Below are 15,949 nucleotides of genomic sequence, written 5' to 3'. Positions count from 1 at the left end.
AGCCCAGCAATCTCCCCTCCTCTATTTCTTCCCTGCTCTTACCAGGCAAGTTCTTAGATAGGCCAGGACATTGATAGGACGGTTTGTTTAATGAAAAGTCACTTTCCTCGCGCAGCCCCTATCCTTGTCCCTGTCTTGGTCGTGTCTGCGTTTCCGCCCCCACGCCGCTTAGCGCAGCACGCAGCACGCAACAAGGGCCCCGTTGCCGCGCCGTGCCGTGCCGTGGCGCGCCGTACCGCGCCTTAGCCGTAGCCGTAGCCATCGCCGTGGCCGTGCTGTGGCTGCAGCTGACTGGTGTTGGGGGCCGTGTCTATGGTTGGTGGGTATGTCCGAATGCATAAGCGTTCCAGCAGCGTGGGTCGTGTTCGCGTCTCGTCAAGTCGAGTCGTGTCGAGTGTGGTGAGGCGAGTCGTGTTGGTAGGTGTTACTGTTAGCCGGTGTTGGCGTTGGGTGTTATACCGGGGACGTGGGACGTTATTGTCGATCGTTTTGGGGGTTCCTTGCCTAGGCAGGTAAGGTAGGCACCGTATCTCCTAACTACCTAAGCGGATCTTTGGCGAGGCGATGCGAGGGGTGGTCGACGTGCTGGGTTGCGTCCGTTCGTTCGTTTCTCTGCTCTGCTTTTTTTTTTATTATTTTTTTTTATTGAATTTTTTATCGCTTGTGTTTATGTTTATTTCCGTGTTCGTCATTTCCATGCATTATACCTCGACATTGTCTCTCTTATCCATTCCGCCGTGTTATAGGCCACGCAGCCCAAACAGGCAAGGCCGCGCGCAGCAGTGCGCCATGATGTGATGTGCGCGTGCATCGCGTCGCTTGCGGGCGCAGGTGAGCAGGGCGGTGCCGCGTGCGCCCGCCGCTCGCAATTCCGCGGCTGGGGTGTTTCGCGTCGTGATGGGCGTGGTAGGTAGGGGTAGGGGGAGGGGCAGGGGGGGGGGGGGGGGGGGGGGGGGGGGGGGGGGGGGGGGGGGGGGGGAGGAGGGAGGAGGGGTTTCGAGCCCGTCTCGGCTTGTGTTCGGGTCGTGGTGTTGCGTTGACGCTCTCTTTCTCTCTGTCTCGCTTTCTCGCTCGCTTTTGCTCGCTTTCGCTTTGGGTGGCCTACCTATCGGGCTTCGTTGCGGCGTGGGGTAGGGTGGGGTGCGGGTCTGGGGGGTTTTGCGTATCGGTTTCGTTAGCCGGAGGCGTGGCGTTTGGTCTTTTTTCGTATCGGTTTCGGGATCGTTGCGGTCGTGTGGGAGGGGTTGGTTGGTTCGTTCGTTTCTACCCTCCTTCTCTTTTACTGGTGTCTCATCGTTCCTCGTCTCTCTTATTCTCTTCTCTTGTCGCCGAAATCATAAGTCTTGACTTCTCCCTGAAGCTCCTGTCTCCATCCGCACCTAAACACCTGCCTCCTTGACCCTTCCCTCTAACCTCTCTCTTTCTCCCTCTTTCCCTTTCTTCGCCCCTGTCCCCTTCCCTTTCGCTCCCTCGTCCTTTAACCCCTTCAACCCCGCCGCTTCCGCGGACGAAACCGTCGAAGCGGACGTAGACGTCCTTGCCGAGCAGCACGATGACGAACCACCGGCGCGGCGCTCGTGGCGGGCACGGCGCGCTATGGCGAGGTAGGCAAGGAGGGCGGCGAGGAGGAGGACCAGGACGGCGGTGCTGACGATTATGGCGGCGAGGGTGCGGGGAGGGAGGAGATGAGAGGGTGGGGGTTCCGTAGGGATGGAGGGGGGAGAGGTGGTAGAGGTTGGGGAAGAGGAGGGGGCCATGGTTGGGATGCGTTTAAGGTTTAAGGTTTGTGTTTCTTTTTTCTTTTCTTTTGCTGAGACCTGGGGTCTGGGGGAGGCGTGTGTGGAGGTGGGGCAAACGGGCTGGAGATTTGAAGTAAGAGCGATAGAAGCGCGCACAGTGCCGGGAAGATGATGTCGTCGGAGAAGAGCCTCAGAGGCAAGCGGCAGAGTGGCTAGGCTAGGTAGGTGGTTAAGCGTAGCCAGCTGGGGTGTCGATAAGTAGGTAAGTTGTGCGATCAGCAGTAGCACACAATATCGACGACAGAAAACAACCTCTTCTCAACCAAACGAACGAGCAAAGGTCAGCAACACGCAGAAAGAAGAAGAGAGGCGGTGGATTTTAACTCGGGGCGCCAGCGAGTGGGCGGGCAGCGGTGCGACGAGCGAGCTGAAGCACGACGGACATGGATGCGGTGCGCGAGAAGCGAGACCCGACCGGGCGGGTATATTGCATATTGCATGACGGTGTGACGGGCGCTTGCCGGTGGCTGCGAATATATTTGTGCTGCTGCGCGACGGGTACGGGCGTCGACGGAGGGCTGTAGGTAGGTCAGCTGGAGAGGAGATGAGGGTAAGTCAGTCAGTCAATCAATCAATGGGTATGTTTCAATGGGTTTGTCTGAGGACTCGCTCGCGCACTTCTGGCCGAGTGGTGTGTCTTGATCGATGAGACTTTTTTTTTTTTTTTCTTTTTTCCCTGACACACCATTGCGAGGCGGAAGGCGGGGAGGAGTTGGGAGAGACGTCAGAAGGTGTTGTGGAGATGGTTTTCGGCGACAACGAGCACAAGCCAATCGCTAGCGGCCGACGTCAACGTCCCCCCTTGACCTTTGGAGACATCCCGAATCGATAAATTGTCCAACGCCAACAACAATTGGATCCCACCATCCTGGAGAGAAAAAAGCTAGCTGCTCGTGCTCGGTCGAAAGCAGAAGCAGCAATGTTGCAGCCCACGCTGCCGCGGCGCAAGCTGCTCGCCGCCGTCATCGCCTTCTCCATCGTCTTCCTGCTCTACCACGTCCCGCGACTGGGCGCGCCCGCCTCCCCGCCATTGCCCAAAGTGCTCCCGCCCGGCACCGCCGTCGACTGGGCCCAGGTTGTGCACCACTACCCCGTGCCGGTCGAGTCGCTGGCCGCGCTGCCGACGGCCGCCCCGGCCAGCGACAAGAAGACTATCCCCCGCCTGCAGCACGCTTTTGCCGAGTCCGAGAGCGCCGACGACCGTGCCACGCGCCGAGAGCGCCGCGACGCCGTGCGCGACCAGTTCCTCCACGCGTGGAACGGCTACAAGCAGCATGCATGGCTGCGCGACGAGGTGCGCCCTGTGAGCGGACGCGCGGCGGACCCGTATGGCGGGTGGGCGGCGACGCTGGTCGACGCGCTTGGTAACTAGGTCGGCGGGGGGAGCGCTGTGATATGCGCCTCTTCCCCCCCCAATTCCCGTCTCCCCTTCTACTCGTGCACTCCTGCTGACAGCCCTTTGCCGGCCAGACACGCTGTGGATGATGGACCTGCGGGACGAGTTCGCCGAGGCCGTCGCCGCCGTCGAGCACATTGACTTCAGCCGCTGCACCCTCGAGCGCCTCAATGTCTTCGAGACGACGATCCGCTTCCTCGGCGGGCTTCTGGGCGCCTACGACGTCAGCGGCGGGAAGTACCCCAGCCTGCTGCGCAAGGCCGAGGAGCTCGGCCGCATGCTGTACAAGGCCTTTGACACGCCCAACCGCATGCCCATCACGCGGTGGGACGTCATGGCCGCCGCGGCCGGCATCCCCCAGGAGGCCGACGAGCGCGTCCTCGTGGCCGAGCTGGGCTCGCTCTCCCTCGAGTTCACGCGCCTCAGCCAGCTCACGGGCGACGCCCGCTACTTCGACGCGATCCAGCGCGTGGCGGAGGCCTTCGCCGCGCACCAAGCCTCCGGCACGAAGCTGCCAGGCCTCTGGCCCGTGGCGGTCGACGCGCGCGGCGGGCTCAACTTCTCCGCCGGCGACGTCTTCACCCTCGGCGGCATGGTCGACTCCCTCTACGAGTACCTCCCTAAACAGCACCTGCTGCTGCGCGGCGCCCACCCCCTCTACCGCCAAATGTGGGAAGCCGCCTCCACCCCCCTCAGGAAATACCTCCTCTTCCACCCCATGATCCCGCCCTCGCCCTCCTCCGCCGAACAGCCTAACCCCCCCATCCTCCTTCCCGGCGACATCCTCTCCTCAGGCACCCACCCGCCAACCCTCGCCCTCGAGCCCCGAACGCAGCACCTCTCCTGCTTCGCAGGCGGGATGTTCCTGCTCGCAGGCCGTCTCTACAACACTCCCAGCGACACCGACGCCGGCCAAGCGTTGACAGCAGGCTGCCTCTGGGCCACAGAAGCCATGCCACGCGGCATCATGCCCGAGATCATGTACGCAGTGCCATGCGCCGACCCGTCCGCCCCCTGCGCCTGGAACGACACGCACTGGCGCGCCGCGGTCGCCCTCGCCGCAGACATGACGTCGCCGCTCGACTCGGCCGGCGACATCGCCGCCGCAGCCGACGCGCTGATCCGCGATCGCCGCATCGCGGAAGGCGTTGCCAGCGTACCCGACCCCCGCTACCAGCTGCGGCCTGAGGTCGTCGAGGCGGTCTTCTACGCCGTGCGGCTGGCGGAGTCGCGGGCTGAGGCGAGCGCGCTCCGTGACCGCGCGTGGAAGCTGTTCCGCAATGTGGTCAGGGATTCTAGGACCGGGGTTGCGCATGCGGGCTTGGGTGATGTCAGGAGGGGTCGGGCCGGCCAGGTAGACGTTATGGAGAGTTTTTGGCTGGGCGAGACGTTGAAGTATTTTTGGTTGGTTTTTGAGGACGAGGGAGCGTGGGGGCTAGATGAGTGGGTTTTTACTACCGAGGCGCATGCGTTGTGGTTGGGTGGGGAGGGGGATAGAGGGGAGTAGGTGGTTGTGTAGGGGGTGCGATATATAATGTTATGGTTATGTATGTGTAGACTTACGGCTGTAGATATGCTTATAGACACTGCCTAGGTGTGCAGACGAAATCGTGTACATCGTTCAGGGTTCGTGGGCAATCATCATCAATCACATCACGTCTGCGGGCCCTTTCTCCGCCGAACCGCCTCCTCACCCGCAGCATCCACATGCACGCCCGACGCGACCTCCCTGCCGCCCACGACCTCGACCGCCTCTCCACCCTCACCCTCCTTAACAGCCCTCGTCTCCCCGCCCTTCCCAATCACCCACACACTCTCGACCTCCCTCCGCTCCCTCCCCGCCCGCACCTTCTCCTCCTCCTTCGCCTCCCTCACCCTCCGAATATACCCCGCATAAATCGCGACCTCGGCCACCGCCACCAGGATACTCCCACCCATACTCAGCGCCAGCCGGCGCGGGACGCTCCAATGCCGCGCCGCGATCCAGAGCGCGACGCTGCACGCGACAATGGAAATGAGCACGTTGGCAATGAGTGCCAGCTGCCGGTTGACGTCGGCGTAGGTCGCTTCGTCGGCTTCTTGCGCGGCGGCCGTCGCGGCCAAAGTGGCGGGGGAGTGCGCGTGCGGTGTCGCGCGCGGGAGCGTGCTGGGTGTGTGCGCGGTGGGGGGGGTGAGGAGGAGGGAGTAGGCGAGGGATTCTTGTGAAGCGCGGAGACGCGCCATGAGCGCTTTGTATTCGGGCGTCTGGGGTGGAGAGGTCGGTCAATGGCTCTGTACGTTTGTGTGTGGGGTCGCACTTACGGGCTCGGGCTTTGGTGGCGGTGGGGGGACGTAGATGCGCGCGCCGCGCAGGAGGTCGTTGAGCCGGATGGCGGGGGGGCCGGGCTCGTCGCTGCTGCTTTTTGCTGTTGTGAGGAAGCTAGAGATGCGCAGTAGCTGCGCGTGCGAGATGGGCGCGCCGGGTGCGGGCGCGGCTAGCTCCGGCTGTTGTGGTAGCTCGCGCTGCTGCTGGTCGTCGGCGAGGCGGTGCCATGCGTGGACGGCCTGCACGACGGCAGGCGTCATGGTGAGGAGGACCATAGGTGGGTGGTGAGAGAATGGAGGCCGTGTAACAAGCTGGTGTGTGGGTGACGAGGTGACGACGTGGTGGTCGAGGGCACGACGGCGGGCGGGATCGTCGTCGGGACCGGGAGAAGCTCGGCCGCGGCAAAGCATCCGCAATTGATTTTCCCCGATGTCCGTCGTCATTCCAGCTTTTGCTTCTTTTTTCCTCCTCAACACTTCCCCTTCCGACTCTTAAGCCCCTCGACCGCCCAATTGCCCGCCGGAGCTCCTCACCACCCTCTTTCCGCTCCCAATTGCCGCCGACTCTACCCCGGCCATGGCCTCCCGGTCCTTTCGCGTCTCCATGTCGCGATGCCTGCGGACGCCCTCGTCACTCCTTCACCACCCCTCCCGCCGGCGGCACCAGTCGAGCTGGGCCGCCACCGTCAGCGCCGCCCAGACCCTCTTCAACAACGCGAAGCCCGACCCCAACGCCCCCATCGTCGACCCATTGCGCACTGTGGCGAAGGAGATGAAGTTCCTCACGGGCAACATACGGCAGCTGCTGGGCTCCGGCCACCCCGCGCTCGACACGGTGGCCAAGTACTACACGCGGTCCGAGGGCAAATACGTGCGGCCGATGCTGGTGCTGCTGATGTCGCGCGCGACGGCGCTGACGCCCAAGGCGGCGCCCAGCACGCCGCTGCCGCCAATAAACCGGCCCCTGTCGCCGGAGCAGATCCTGGTCGACGAGAACCCCTCGGCGCCCGAGTTCACGCCGCTCACCAGCACCAGCGCCATTGACGGGACGTACGACACCAAGGGCGGCGACGCGGACGTGCTGCCGTCGCAGCGGCGGCTGGCCGAGATTGTGGAGCTGATCCACACGGCGTCGCTGCTGCACGACGACGTCATCGACCACAGCGTGGCGCGGCGGGGGGCGGCGTCGGCCAACATCGAGTTTGGCAATAAGATGGCCGTGCTGGCGGGCGACTTCTTACTGGGGCGGGCGTCGGTGGCGCTGGCGCGCCTGCGCCACCCCGAAGTCACGGAGCTGATGGCGACCGTCATTGCGAACCTGATCGAGGGCGAGTTCATGCAGCTGAAGAACACGGCGCGCGACGAGGCGAACCCCGTGTGGACCGATGAAATCGTCTCGTACTACATCCAGAAGACGTACCTGAAGTCGGCCAGTCTGATCTCCAAGTCGTGCCGCTCGGCGGCGGTGCTGGGCGGCTCGTCGCCCGAGGTCATCGAGGCGGCGTACGCGTACGGCAAGAACCTGGGCTTGGCGTTCCAGCTGGTCGACGACATGCTCGACTACACGGTCAGCGAGGCGGAGCTGGGCAAGCCGGCGGGCGCGGACCTGGAGCTGGGGCTGGCGACGGCGCCGCTGCTGTTTGCGTGGAAGGACAACGCGGAGCTGGGCGCGCTGGTGGGGCGCAAGTTTGCGGAGCCGGGCGACGTGCAGAGGGTGAGTTTTGAACAAAGTTGATCCCCCCATTGTGATTTGATGCTGTGGCTGCTGCTGCTGCTCTTGCGGATCCCCCGCAAATGCACGAAGCGAAGCGAAGCGAAGCGGAAAAGGATGGGATTGGTGGGGTTGGTTGCATATCGCTGACTCGAGTTGTAGGCCCGCGCCCTCGTGGCGAGCAGCACTGGCCTCGAGCAGACGCGCGCGCTCGCGCAGCAGTACGTCGACAATGCCATCCAGGCCATATCCTTCTTCCCGCCCAGCGACGCCAAGGACGGCCTCGTGGAGATGTGCACCAAGGTCATGAAGCGCAGGAAGTAAAGCAAATAAGACTCTTCTCCATCCGTCCATACCTCTAGCACTACCGCTACCGCTATCGTCTAACCACCTCACTCAAACGCTTTGTGCGCCGCGCTGGGAGGAACGGGGAGGTGATGGAGGAGGAGGAGGAGGGAGGGAGGGAGGAACGAAAAGCACCAAGGCAGTTTTCCTCCTCTTGCACGCACCGCACCCGCACATATCCCTATCGTCTTCCCCCTTGACCTTCTCATATCCCCCCTCTCCTCGCTTTTCTTCGCCCTCCTCTCCTGCTCCTGCTCCTGCTCCTCCTCTCCCCCTCCTCCATCCATCCATCCACATCCACATCCACGCGTCCTCGCCTCTCTTCTCCTCCTCTCTCCGTCTTCCCTTGCCTCTCTATACCACGCATAGTCCATATCTGTATGTACAATATCTCTAGAGAAAGAAGAAAGCTCTAGCGGGCGGGCGGGCGGGCTTAGTATCGCTGAATATACACGGGTTTACTTTGGCTGCTTGAGGGCTTGTGACTTTGGAAATATTTAAATCTCTCTTTAACTACATGGTAAGGAAGGTTTACTGTGCCCACCGGGTAGTCTTAAGATAGGTGTGGTAAGTTGTAATACTAGGTTCGTGTGGTCGCTGGGTAGGTGTGTAGAGGTAGGAAGGTGCTAGGCGGTAAGGTATCTAAAAGAATATGGAGGTGTAGGCGTATAAAGATACTCGAGTATCCTACGTAGGTATAGAGTTAGAAAATATATAAAGGTAGGAGTGGATTGTAAGGGACGTAGAGGTGTAAGTATTTAATTGTGGAAAAGCTACGAGGGCATGAATAGGTCTAAGAGGACGCAAAGGTATAGAAATATAGGAGTAGGAGAGTACCCTACGGAGTAACAGTGAAGAGTCTACGGACCCTGTTGCCTAGTAGTGCCTATCGCGCTCTAGGGGATAGTAAGTATGCAGCAGAATCGCTAAAAAGTCTATAGACCACACCTATATATATATAGTATATAAGGCCGGGATAGTATTCATTCAGCATAGCCCCTGTGAATGATGCCTCCCTCCCCAACTGGTTTTCTGGTCTACTGGTTCGCTGGTTCCGGTTTACCAGGATCTGGGTTGCTGGGGCTATACCCAAACGAGTAAGTGCCACACTCCAGGCGCCATACTTTTTGCTGCAGGTTCGATTTCTGGCTGGGTCATTTATTTATTTATTTTGTTTATCTTCTTTTTGTATAAGTTCTTGGTGTTCTCTTCATCAACGTTATCAATACGATGTTCTCTATAATGTGCATACAATAAGTGTGGAGAAGATACGTGCCAAAACAAACACTGTCAGGAACAGCCCTGACAGTAGGAGGGCCGCTGAAACTACTTTAAATAGCGGTGCCGTGGTACTTCTGCCTCTATGCCTCCGCCCTCGCTTGCTCCGCATCTGACTCCCTGGTCTTTTCTTCTGTATGTAAGAAGCCTGTCGTGTACATTGACCGGCGAGTGCGCCACTTTTCCACCAACACCGTTTCCCAAAAAAAACCATTGTCAACGTTATAAAGCCTATCCTGCATGTACCCACCCAAGAAGCGATCAAACAGCCAAAAGAAATAGGCCATCCCACCTTTTCACATCTATATCTTAAAGGTCAGGTTGCATCGAAACCAAACAAATATATAGATATAGAAGTAAACGTATCCAACGTCTACACATTAATTAGGTAAGAGCGACTCGACTACATGTCTGAATCAGCAGAATAGAACAAACTTACGCAAGGCATATACAACAGGGTATCAAAGCCACCACCACCACCACAGCAGCAGCAGTGGCAATCACAAAAAGCAGAAAAAGCACCCACCCCCTCACCACCATGGCACCAACCCCGCGCACCCCCACTCCTTCTCAACACTCAGTCCCATCCACCTCTCCCCCCTACCACCGCCACACATCACTTCCCCACGGCTCCCTGCGGCGGCAACTCATGGCGCATACGCTCGTGGTCCAGCTCCGCGGGCTTGACATGCTGGTGGTGGTGCATCAACTCCGCCGGGAGGCCGAACGCGCCGGCGCCGGCGCCACCGCTACCCACGCCCCCCATACCGGCCTTCAAGCGGCGCAGGGCAGCGCGCTCGCGCAGCCACAGCGCCAGCATCGTCACGAAAGCCAGGAAGAGAGGAACGCCGAGGCCGGCGCCCAGGCCCGCCATTGCAGCCGCGCTGTACCCGGCGCTGCCCCCACCCCCACTACCGGTGCTGGTGGAAGAAAGCGAGCTGGTGCTGCTGTTGCTAGCGACGGCGCTCCCGTCAGCGGAAACAGAGACTTGGCCTGCCGCGTGCGCGATGTTGTAGATGGAGGCGGCTTGTGAGGGTCGGAAGGTCAGCGTGTCGTTGCTGAGGCCGAAGGTGCTGTTGCAGTCGTCGGAGCAGGAGAAGAGGCGCGAGTCGATGCTGCAGAGGCGCAGCGCGTTGCCCGTTGAGGGGTGCACTGTGAGGGGGGGCGGGGGCGTTAGCGTTGGGGTGGGTTGGTTGGGGTGGGTTGGTTGGGGTGGGTGGCTGGTGGGTTGTGCTATGGGTGGTGGGGGTGCGGAGGCTTGTGAGTATGCTGCTGTATGCAGTGTGTGCAGTGTGTAGGCCAAGTAGGCAGGTAGCAGGCAGCAGCACATATATACGTACCTTTCTTGCAATTAGACGGGCACGCAGCGTCATTCCACGACTGATCGGTGCACGAGCCGCGCGACACGGCGCCCGAATCATAGCAGAGGCCGTTGCCGAGGCAGTAAGCGCCGGCGCCGCAGCAAGCCGAGTGCTCGGCCATCGGGTCGCACGGGAGGTCGGCCTTGGCTTCGGTGAGCTCGTCCGGGTAGTAGCAGGTGCGGGAGTCGGTGCTCATTGCGGCGGAGGTATGGTATGGTATGGGTCGGTTGGCTAGCGCAGCGGGATCGATGTCTGTGTGTGTGTGAGGAGAACAGAGTAGCTCCCGAGAGGGGGGAAGCGTTCGTCGAAGGATGATTAGAGTTCCCCTGCTCCGTGGTTACGAACTGCTCCTCGAGGGCTCCAGTGGCGGACGATGTGCGCGGTGGGTCGAAGGCGGCACAACGGAGAGAAAGATAGTAGGTAGATCGATAGGTAGACAGACAGGCCGAGATAGAGAGAGAAGTACGGAGTAGGTAGTTACGGAGTAGACAGCTCCCAGCCAGTCGACGACGCGGACAGAGCCAGAAAGAACCGTCCGACAAGCGGAGAAGAGAACCTAGACGCACAAAAACCCAACGCCCCAACCCACCGCAACTACCCAGATGTCTCACGCCGCCTGCATGCCATACCCGCGCGAGAAAAGATCGCCGCGCGACCCGGCCAGCGCGCGCCCCAGGTTGCTCGGCCCCCACGACCGCGCGGTCGAGCGTGCGGCCCCGGTTCGGCCTGGGGTTTGCTAACTTCTTGTGATTGTGACGCTCGGTAGAGCTAATTGCCTGTGTCCGCCTGCGAGGCCTGCTCTTCCCTGGACCGCACTGGTGCCGCGCAGCCCATGGTAGCCCGTGTATCAGGTCCCATGAGGTGGAGGTGGGTGCGGGCTTCGCCGAGTTGCCGAATATTAAGCGACCACCTACGCCTTTGCTCCCGATGGATTGAGAATAAGTATAGGTAAACCACATGTCTTATAGGGCTTCTATAGCACTTGAGCTCAGTGTTTTCTCCTGTTAGACGTTCCAATGAGTCCGTACCTGTTGCTTGGCACCTCGGCCGACGCCAAAGCTTCCAAGGGTCTGCGCGCACGTAAGCCCCAGGTGCCCAACCACGCATCCCAAAGGACAGCCCACCGCCCTCACCCTAGCGTATTAGCGGAGGCGGGAGTGCGGGCTCGGTCCGTCCCGGTCCCAGGCACAGGCGCCGACACGTGCGCAATGGCGTGAATGGCTCCCGAGTAGGCGAGTGCCCTAAACGCGGGCTGGCAAATGTCAAGTCTTCGTGGTGTACAGAGAAGCTATATATACGCCTCCAGCATTACACGACTTTCTCCACCAACGCCTTGCCCTGATCGTACGAGGAAGAGAGAAGAAGGCTCTTGCTCTTCTTACTCGACACATACACTCGTGAACGCATCTCCCGGCTCGCCCCGCACCCGGAGCCATCTTCCAGCCTCGAGACGAGACAAACCGGCCCTCACATCCTCTTCTTCCCTCACATCATTACGAGCCGTTCTTCTGCCACGGCAGGCTGAACGTGCCCACCCAGTCCTCAACCTCTTTCCGCAGCTGGATAATGTCCGTCACGTTCTCGCCCTCGCCGAGGAACTCCCTGAAGGCATTGAGCGATGCGGGGTTCTTGCGACCCTTGGTCTCCATTGCCTCCCGCGCCTCCTTGTCCAGCTTCTGCGTGATGGTGACCGCGCGGTGCACAATGTCGGCCACGCGCCTGAAGTCGTCGGGCTGGAAGTCACGCGTCGTCATGGCCGGCGTGCCCATGCGCAGCCCGCCGGGCTTCATTGCCGACTTGTCGCCCGGAACCGTGTTCTTGTTGGAGGCAACGCCGACGAGCTCGAGGACGCGCTCGACGCGCGCGCCATCGACGCCCTTGTCCTTGAGGTCAACGAGCACAAGGTGGTTGTCCGTGCCGCCGGAGACGATGTTGTAGCCCAGACCGCCCTTGCCCTTGGGGTTTCCGAGACGCTCGGCCAGCGCCTTGGCGTTGGAGAGGACAGTGCGCTGGTACTCTTTGAACTCGGCAGACTGGGCTTGCTGCAGGGCAACCGCAAGGGCCGTGATGGTGTGGTTGTGGGGACCGCCCTGGTGGCCGGGGAAGACGGACGCGTTGATAGGGCCCTCAAGGTCGTACAATTCCTCGACGCCCTTCTTATCGACGCGGCGCACACCCTTCCTGTAGAAGATCATGGCGCCGCGGGGTCCACGGAGAGACTTGTGCGTCGTCGTGGTGACGACATCAGACTTGTCGAAAGGCGACGGAATGACGCCAGCAGCAACAAGACCAGAAATGTGCGCCATGTCAGAAAGGAGATACGCGCCGACCTTATCCGCAATCTGTCGGAAACGATCGTACTCGATCAGTCGGCTGTAAGCCGAGGTTCCGGCAACGATGATCTTGGGGCGGTACAGCATAGCCAGCTCTTCCAGCCTGTCGTAATCGATCAAGCCAGTCTGCTCGTTGAGCCTGTAGGGCAACGTCTCGAAGTACTTGGAGATGGCGGAGATCTTCCTGGTGGGTGTCTGGTAGCCGTGCGACAAGTGACCGCCGTGAGGCAGGTCGAGGCCCATGATACGGTCATGGGTGTTGAGAAGGGCAGAATAGGCGTAGAGGTTCGCGGGCGATCCGGACAAAGCTGTTTCTCCCGTGAGCATCTTAATGGAGCCGCGACGAGGAGAGTGCATCACTTACGTTGGACGTTAACACCCCATTCAGAGTCCTTCAGGCCAAAAGCCTGCAGCGCACGCTGTTGACATAACCTCTCTGCCTCGTCAATGTGCTCGTTGCCGCCGTAGTATCTTGCGCCCGGGTAGCCTTCCGAGTACTTGTCTGTGGCGCCAACTCAGCTAATGGTCTAGAGAATGGTGGCAATTCGCGACGTACTCTGCATAACACTCCCCAGAGCATCGAGGACGGCCTGCGAGGTGAAGTTCTCCGAGGGGATCAGGTTGATAAAGTGCTTCTGCCGCCTCTTCTCCTACAGACCGGGTGGCGCGTCAGTCACGGCCGACGGAAGGCGACGGCGCGCCACGGCTCATACCTTCTCCACGATGTCAAAGACGGCCGGATCGGCTTCGGACAGGCTGGCTGACAGGAGCTGTGGGCGGGGTCAGTAATCAGTGTTATTGCATGACGACGGCGCGGGCGAGGTACCCTGTGCTGGCTATCGGTAGACACGGCATATCCCCGCGCGAAGGTAGGACGCAGCAGAGAGGGGGCGATTGGGCGCGCGATGGACTTTGCGAGCAGAGCACTCGAGCCTCTGCAGGCGGTGCGGAGAGACGACATGGCTGCCGACTTGGGTATCTTTGCAATTGGCGTCTGGGTAGCTTTTGGATTGGCCGGGTGGTGAGATGATTGAATGACTGCAATGGCGCCGAGATGGCTCCTCGGCTAAGCTCGACGCGGCAATTCACGCGAGCCCGGCCTTTTTCTTCGCGCGTCGACGTCGCGCTCTTTCTTCTTCACACAACTAAATCCAAGATGATGAGATGGCCTGTACGGCAGCGCATCCTCACCTGCCCGGCGCAAGCTGGGCGGCGTGGGTGTTGTTGACATGCTCCGGGCCCGCCTCACCACCTTTCGAGGAGCAATCTTGAGACTTTCTGATTGGATTGTTGTGTGCGCGATGGGTATCCTCGACAGACAGACAGACTGAACGCTGGCTAATACGAGGAGGCAATTGTATATTTAGACATACCTAGTCATATCGACAATGAACAGGTGTCTTTCCTCTACCTACCTACCTCTTCGGTGCTGTGACCTCATCAACCGTTCCCTCGTCGCCGGGCCGGGGATGGAAGCGGTCACCAACCTACGGGACTGCCATCGCCTCAAGTCGCCTCCATCAGTCGCTGCTCGGCCTGGCTAGCGCCGGCTTCGACACCACCGCCCTTCAGCTTGCCCGCCCACTACTCCCTCATTGTTTCCTTGCCCATTTACTCGCCAGCACCCCACCTGCCCACCACACCATGGCGCCCTCGCGCAAGATCAACGCGAAGCCCAAGAGCAAGAGCAAGTCCGCCCAAATCAAGACTTCCTCGTCCAGCGACGTCGGGGAAGGTACTGAAACTCGTTACAACCCACTCACCGGACGCCCAATCCGCGACGGCGCCGGTCGCAAGTCACTTGACGTCGACTACCTCGACACGATCGAGGCGCTTGAAGAGGACTCGGGCGACGAGGTTTCCGAAGACGAGGAAGGTCAGCTACGGACCAGAAAGAAGAGGAAGCGCACGCCTTCTCCTCCTCTTCCTCCGCTGCCTCCACTCCCACAAAACCCAGAGGATATTCGCTCTCGAGAGCCAACTCCAGACCTTCACATGTCAGGCATGACCAACTTTACGTCGCTCACCTTCAACGTTCCTCCGGGCTTCAAAGGCCCGTTCGTCGTGAACCTGGACGACGCCGCGCTCTCTAAGCTGCAGTCTCAAACTCCGCGACCGGTAAAGCGTCAACGTACCCGCCGTAATGGCGCGCCCTCTCACCACAACGAAGACACCATCAACGTTGCGCCACGCGAATTCGAAGAGTCAGGCAAACCGCGTCCTGGTGAGATAGGTTTTGTCGACCTTCCTCCCGAGATTCGCAACAAGATCTACCGTCTTCTGTTCGTGGACAAGGATGCTGTCGACTTCGAAAGACCTTTCAATTTCTGTCGCTCGAGCGCGCTCCTCAGGGCTAACAGGCAAGTTTACAACGAGGGAAGAAGCGTTCTCTACAGTGAGAACAAGTTCATGTTCGCACGTAACCACAACAGACGCGGCAATTACTGGGACGCCGAGCAGACCGAGATTGGCTTCAAGGACTTCCGCGTGTTCTTGAAAAGTATTGGGCCGACCAACATATCTGTGAGTATGCATCTGTCAACAACTCTGACAATGACACTAACGAGCAACCTCAGCTGCTTAGAGACATCGAGGTCATCTTCACTGACGCAGCTCCGTCAGCCACTCCTCGCATCACTAACGGTACGTTCTGCTTGATTGTAACCAAATCTGAGAGGCGCACGCTAACACTGTTCCAGAGGAGCGCCGCTTTGTGCATGATGAGCACCTAATCGATTGCCTGCGCATGCTGGGAGAGAACGGGCGACTCAAAGAAGCCAGATTCAGCTTCGCGGGCCGCAAAATCGTCGGCCGTACCGACTACCGCTTCATCGATGCCCTACGTAGCATCGAGGTCGACAAGGTCGACATGGAGCACAGGAATCGCTACCAGTACGGATACAAGATCGAGTCAGACGTCAAGAATGAACTGAAGAAGTGCATGGTGCGCTCGAAGAAGCTCTACTCGCACGACTAGCGTGGCTGCCTCTAGTTTCACTGGCTTACCATTTGCTCTCGTGAAGACCTGGCGGCACAACGGCAGCAGTCAGTCACGAACTCATACCCTCTACTCATCATACGACTTTAATCTTATTGTCTCTCCTAGCACGCACAACTTACCCAGTACAATTTTTTTAGATCCCAATCATCTGCTAGACAGATTGACGGCAATGGACATCGTCAGAACTAGCTGTCTAGAACATGATCACTTACAACCAATGACGGCGCTTGGCTCAGATTCAGTCACGGTCCCAAGTCTGTTTTGCACGTACGGACAGCACATGGCTCTGGTTCTGGCATGTCCACATCCCCTTATATACCCACTCATGCATTACATCCACAACAAGTCGTTTACGAGAACACTTGATCACAACTCTCGACACGACACGACATGACACGATACATGGCACCAAAACAAGCAT

General features: G+C 59.8%; 8 protein-coding genes and 1 pseudogene across 9 annotated transcripts; 3 read left to right on the top strand and 6 right to left on the bottom strand.

Annotated features, from left to right (window-relative positions):
• Positions 1-972: 972 nt before the first annotated feature.
• K452DRAFT_330611 lies at positions 973-1,996 on the bottom strand (annotated as a pseudogene; the record flags this gene model as incomplete). The annotated part of the gene is made up of 1 exon: positions 973-1,996. A coding segment is annotated over one exon (617 nt), but the record flags the coding sequence as incomplete, so codon positions are not given.
• A 498-nt stretch (positions 1,997-2,494) lies between these two features.
• Positions 2,495-4,702, top strand: K452DRAFT_261355 (glycoside hydrolase family 47 protein; the record flags this gene model as incomplete). Its single annotated transcript, XM_033538575.1, has 2 exons — positions 2,495-3,163; positions 3,270-4,702. The coding sequence occupies exons 1-2, from the start codon at positions 2,719-2,721 to the stop codon at positions 4,700-4,702; spliced, it is 1,878 nt and encodes a 625-aa protein (XP_033402842.1). The 5' UTR covers positions 2,495-2,718.
• Positions 4,703-4,848: 146 nt separating this feature from the next.
• K452DRAFT_293604 (uncharacterized protein) lies at positions 4,849-5,760 on the bottom strand (the record flags this gene model as incomplete). The annotated part of the gene is made up of 2 exons (XM_033541596.1): positions 4,849-5,439; positions 5,497-5,760. 2 exons carry the CDS (start codon positions 5,758-5,760, stop codon positions 4,849-4,851), a joined length of 855 nt encoding a protein of 284 aa, XP_033402841.1.
• A 217-nt stretch (positions 5,761-5,977) lies between these two features.
• K452DRAFT_261352 (uncharacterized protein) lies at positions 5,978-7,987 on the top strand. The gene is made up of 2 exons (XM_033538574.1): positions 5,978-7,213; positions 7,373-7,987. The coding sequence occupies exons 1-2, from the start codon at positions 6,077-6,079 to the stop codon at positions 7,532-7,534; spliced, it is 1,299 nt and encodes a 432-aa protein (XP_033402840.1). The 5' UTR covers positions 5,978-6,076; the 3' UTR covers positions 7,535-7,987.
• Positions 7,372-8,012, bottom strand: K452DRAFT_2197 (uncharacterized protein). Its single transcript, XM_033536427.1, has one exon. The coding sequence runs from the start codon at positions 7,927-7,929 to the stop codon at positions 7,603-7,605; it is 327 nt and encodes a 108-aa protein (XP_033402839.1). The 5' UTR covers positions 7,930-8,012; the 3' UTR covers positions 7,372-7,602.
• A 694-nt stretch (positions 8,013-8,706) lies between these two features.
• On the bottom strand, positions 8,707-9,209 carry K452DRAFT_2145 (uncharacterized protein). The gene has a single exon (XM_033536226.1). The coding sequence runs from the start codon at positions 9,045-9,047 to the stop codon at positions 8,793-8,795; it is 255 nt and encodes an 84-aa protein (XP_033402838.1). The 5' UTR covers positions 9,048-9,209; the 3' UTR covers positions 8,707-8,792.
• Positions 9,210-9,449: 240 nt separating this feature from the next.
• On the bottom strand, positions 9,450-10,390 carry K452DRAFT_293602 (uncharacterized protein; the record flags this gene model as incomplete). Its single annotated transcript, XM_033541595.1, has 2 exons — positions 9,450-9,985; positions 10,174-10,390. The coding sequence occupies 2 exons, from the start codon at positions 10,388-10,390 to the stop codon at positions 9,450-9,452; spliced, it is 753 nt and encodes a 250-aa protein (XP_033402837.1).
• A 1,297-nt stretch (positions 10,391-11,687) lies between these two features.
• K452DRAFT_304016 (uncharacterized protein) lies at positions 11,688-13,488 on the bottom strand (the record flags this gene model as incomplete). The annotated part of the gene is made up of 5 exons (XM_033542785.1): positions 11,688-12,835; positions 12,892-13,029; positions 13,084-13,177; positions 13,241-13,297; positions 13,354-13,488. 5 exons carry the CDS (start codon positions 13,486-13,488, stop codon positions 11,688-11,690), a joined length of 1,572 nt encoding a protein of 523 aa, XP_033402836.1.
• A 683-nt stretch (positions 13,489-14,171) lies between these two features.
• Positions 14,172-15,504, top strand: K452DRAFT_293600 (uncharacterized protein; the record flags this gene model as incomplete). Its single annotated transcript, XM_033541594.1, has 3 exons — positions 14,172-15,050; positions 15,104-15,170; positions 15,227-15,504. 3 exons carry the CDS (start codon positions 14,172-14,174, stop codon positions 15,502-15,504), a joined length of 1,224 nt encoding a protein of 407 aa, XP_033402835.1.
• Positions 15,505-15,949: the final 445 nt, after the last annotated feature.

The sequence above is a fragment of the Aplosporella prunicola genome, assembly GCF_010093885.1.
Source record: "Aplosporella prunicola CBS 121167 unplaced genomic scaffold K452scaffold_1, whole genome shotgun sequence".
NCBI classification, from domain to species: Eukaryota; Fungi; Ascomycota; class Dothideomycetes; order Botryosphaeriales; family Aplosporellaceae; genus Aplosporella; species Aplosporella prunicola.
This window is presented reverse-complemented; position numbering and strand designations above follow the sequence as displayed.

What these genes read in the sequence shown, in the direction of transcription:
- K452DRAFT_261352 (XM_033538574.1), top strand. Translation starts at nt 6,077, where the DNA reads ATGGCCTCCCGGTCCTTTCGCGTCTCCATGTCGCGATGCCTGCGGACG. An exon ending in AGCCGGGCGACGTGCAGAGG is followed by an intron (nt 7,214 to 7,372) that starts GTGAGTTTTGAA and finishes CTCGAGTTGTAG; the next exon opens with GCCCGCGCCCTCGTGGCGAG.
- K452DRAFT_2197 (XM_033536427.1), bottom strand. Translation starts at nt 7,929, where the DNA reads ATGGACTATGCGTGGTATAGAGAGGCAAGGGAAGACGGAGAGAGGAGG.
- K452DRAFT_2145 (XM_033536226.1), bottom strand. Translation starts at nt 9,047, where the DNA reads ATGGTTTTTTTTGGGAAACGGTGTTGGTGGAAAAGTGGCGCACTCGCC.